Consider the following 1,538-nt stretch of genomic DNA (forward strand, 5'->3'; position numbering starts at 1 on the left):
TTATTATTATTATTATTATTATTAATGACAGGAGCTATTATTATTATTATTATTAATGACGGGAGCTATTATTATTATTATGATTATTATTATTAATGACAGGAGCTATTATTATTATTATTATTATTAATGACGGGAGCTATTATTATTATTATTATTATTAATGACAGGAGCTATCATTATTATTATTATTATTATTATTATTAATGACGGGAGCTATTATTATTATTATTATTATTAATGACAGGAGCTGACAGGAAGCTGAGCATCGCAGCTCATCTTATATTATTATTATTAATAATGATAATGACAGGAGCTGATGCCGAGCCAGGCATCCAACCTCTAATAATAATAATAATAATAATAATAATAATGTATAATACATAGTAATAAATAATGATGCTGACAGCTGATGTTGAGCCAGGCATCCAACCTCAAATTATTATTATTATTATTATTATTATTATTATTAATGACAGGAGCTGCTGGGCAGCCAAGCATCAACCTAATAATAATAATAATAATAATAATAATAACAGGAGCTGATAGAGAGCCAAACATCCAACCTCATCTTATATTTTCATTATTATTATTAGTATTAGTAGTATTATTAGTATTATATGAGGTTGATGCTCGGCTGCCCAGCAGCTCCTAATAATAATAATAATAATAATAATAATAATAATTTAATGTTCTTTGTGTTTTGATTAGATGATTACTCCCCATCAGCTCCTGTCATTATTAATAATAATAATCATCAGAATAATATTAGATAAGGTTGGATGCTTGGCTCTCCATCAGCTTATGTCATTAATTATGATTATTATTATGATTATCAGCTTATGTCATTAATTATGATTATTATTATGATTATTATGATTATCAGCTTATGTCATTAATGATGATGATGATGATGATGATGATGATGATTTTAATTATTTTTATTAATGACAGGAGCTGACGCGGAGCCAACCACCCAACCTCACCTAATAATAATACCAATTATTATTAAATCATCATTATTATTAAATTATTATTATTATTATTATTATTATTATTATTATTATTATTATTATATGATTATTATTATTAATAATTATAATATAATATAATATAATATTATTATTAATATAATATTATTACTAATAATAATCATTTAATATAATAATAATAATAATAGTAATCATTTAATAATAATTATTATTATTAGTAGTAGTATTATTATTATTAAATGATTATTATTATTAATAATTATAATATAATATAATACAATATAATATAATATATAATATTATTATTAATATAATATTATTATTAATAATAATCATTTAATATAATAATAATAATAGTAATCATTTAATTATTATTATTATTATTATTATTATTATTATTATTATTGATTATTAGTTTTTGCATCCTCCTCCAGCTTGCCCTCCCGCTTCACCTTCCACTTCCTGGACGACGGCGACCAATCGGAAGCCCCCGACCCCGAGCCGGGTCCCCCGTGCGAATCCCGCCCCTTCCCGGCCCGGGTGCTG

At 24.2% G+C, this 1,538-nt stretch overlaps 1 protein-coding gene across 1 annotated transcript in view; it reads left to right on the plus strand.

Moving 5' to 3' along the window:
- The window catches only part of LOC308469004 (NADPH-dependent diflavin oxidoreductase 1-like), a gene marked incomplete at its 3' end in the record, with an annotated part of 14,843 nt that extends 13,311 nt beyond the window's left edge, over positions 1-1,532 (plus strand). The window contains 1 exon segment of the mRNA XM_081024326.1: positions 1,427-1,532. Within this exon segment, the coding sequence (XP_080880452.1) occupies positions 1,427-1,532 (106 nt within the window).
- Between the last annotated feature and the right edge of the window lie 6 nt (positions 1,533-1,538).

This window comes from Podarcis pityusensis, assembly GCF_964106645.2.
Source record: "Podarcis pityusensis genome assembly, contig: HAP1_SCAFFOLD_623, whole genome shotgun sequence".
NCBI lineage: Eukaryota > Metazoa > Chordata > Lepidosauria > Squamata > Lacertidae > Podarcis > Podarcis pityusensis.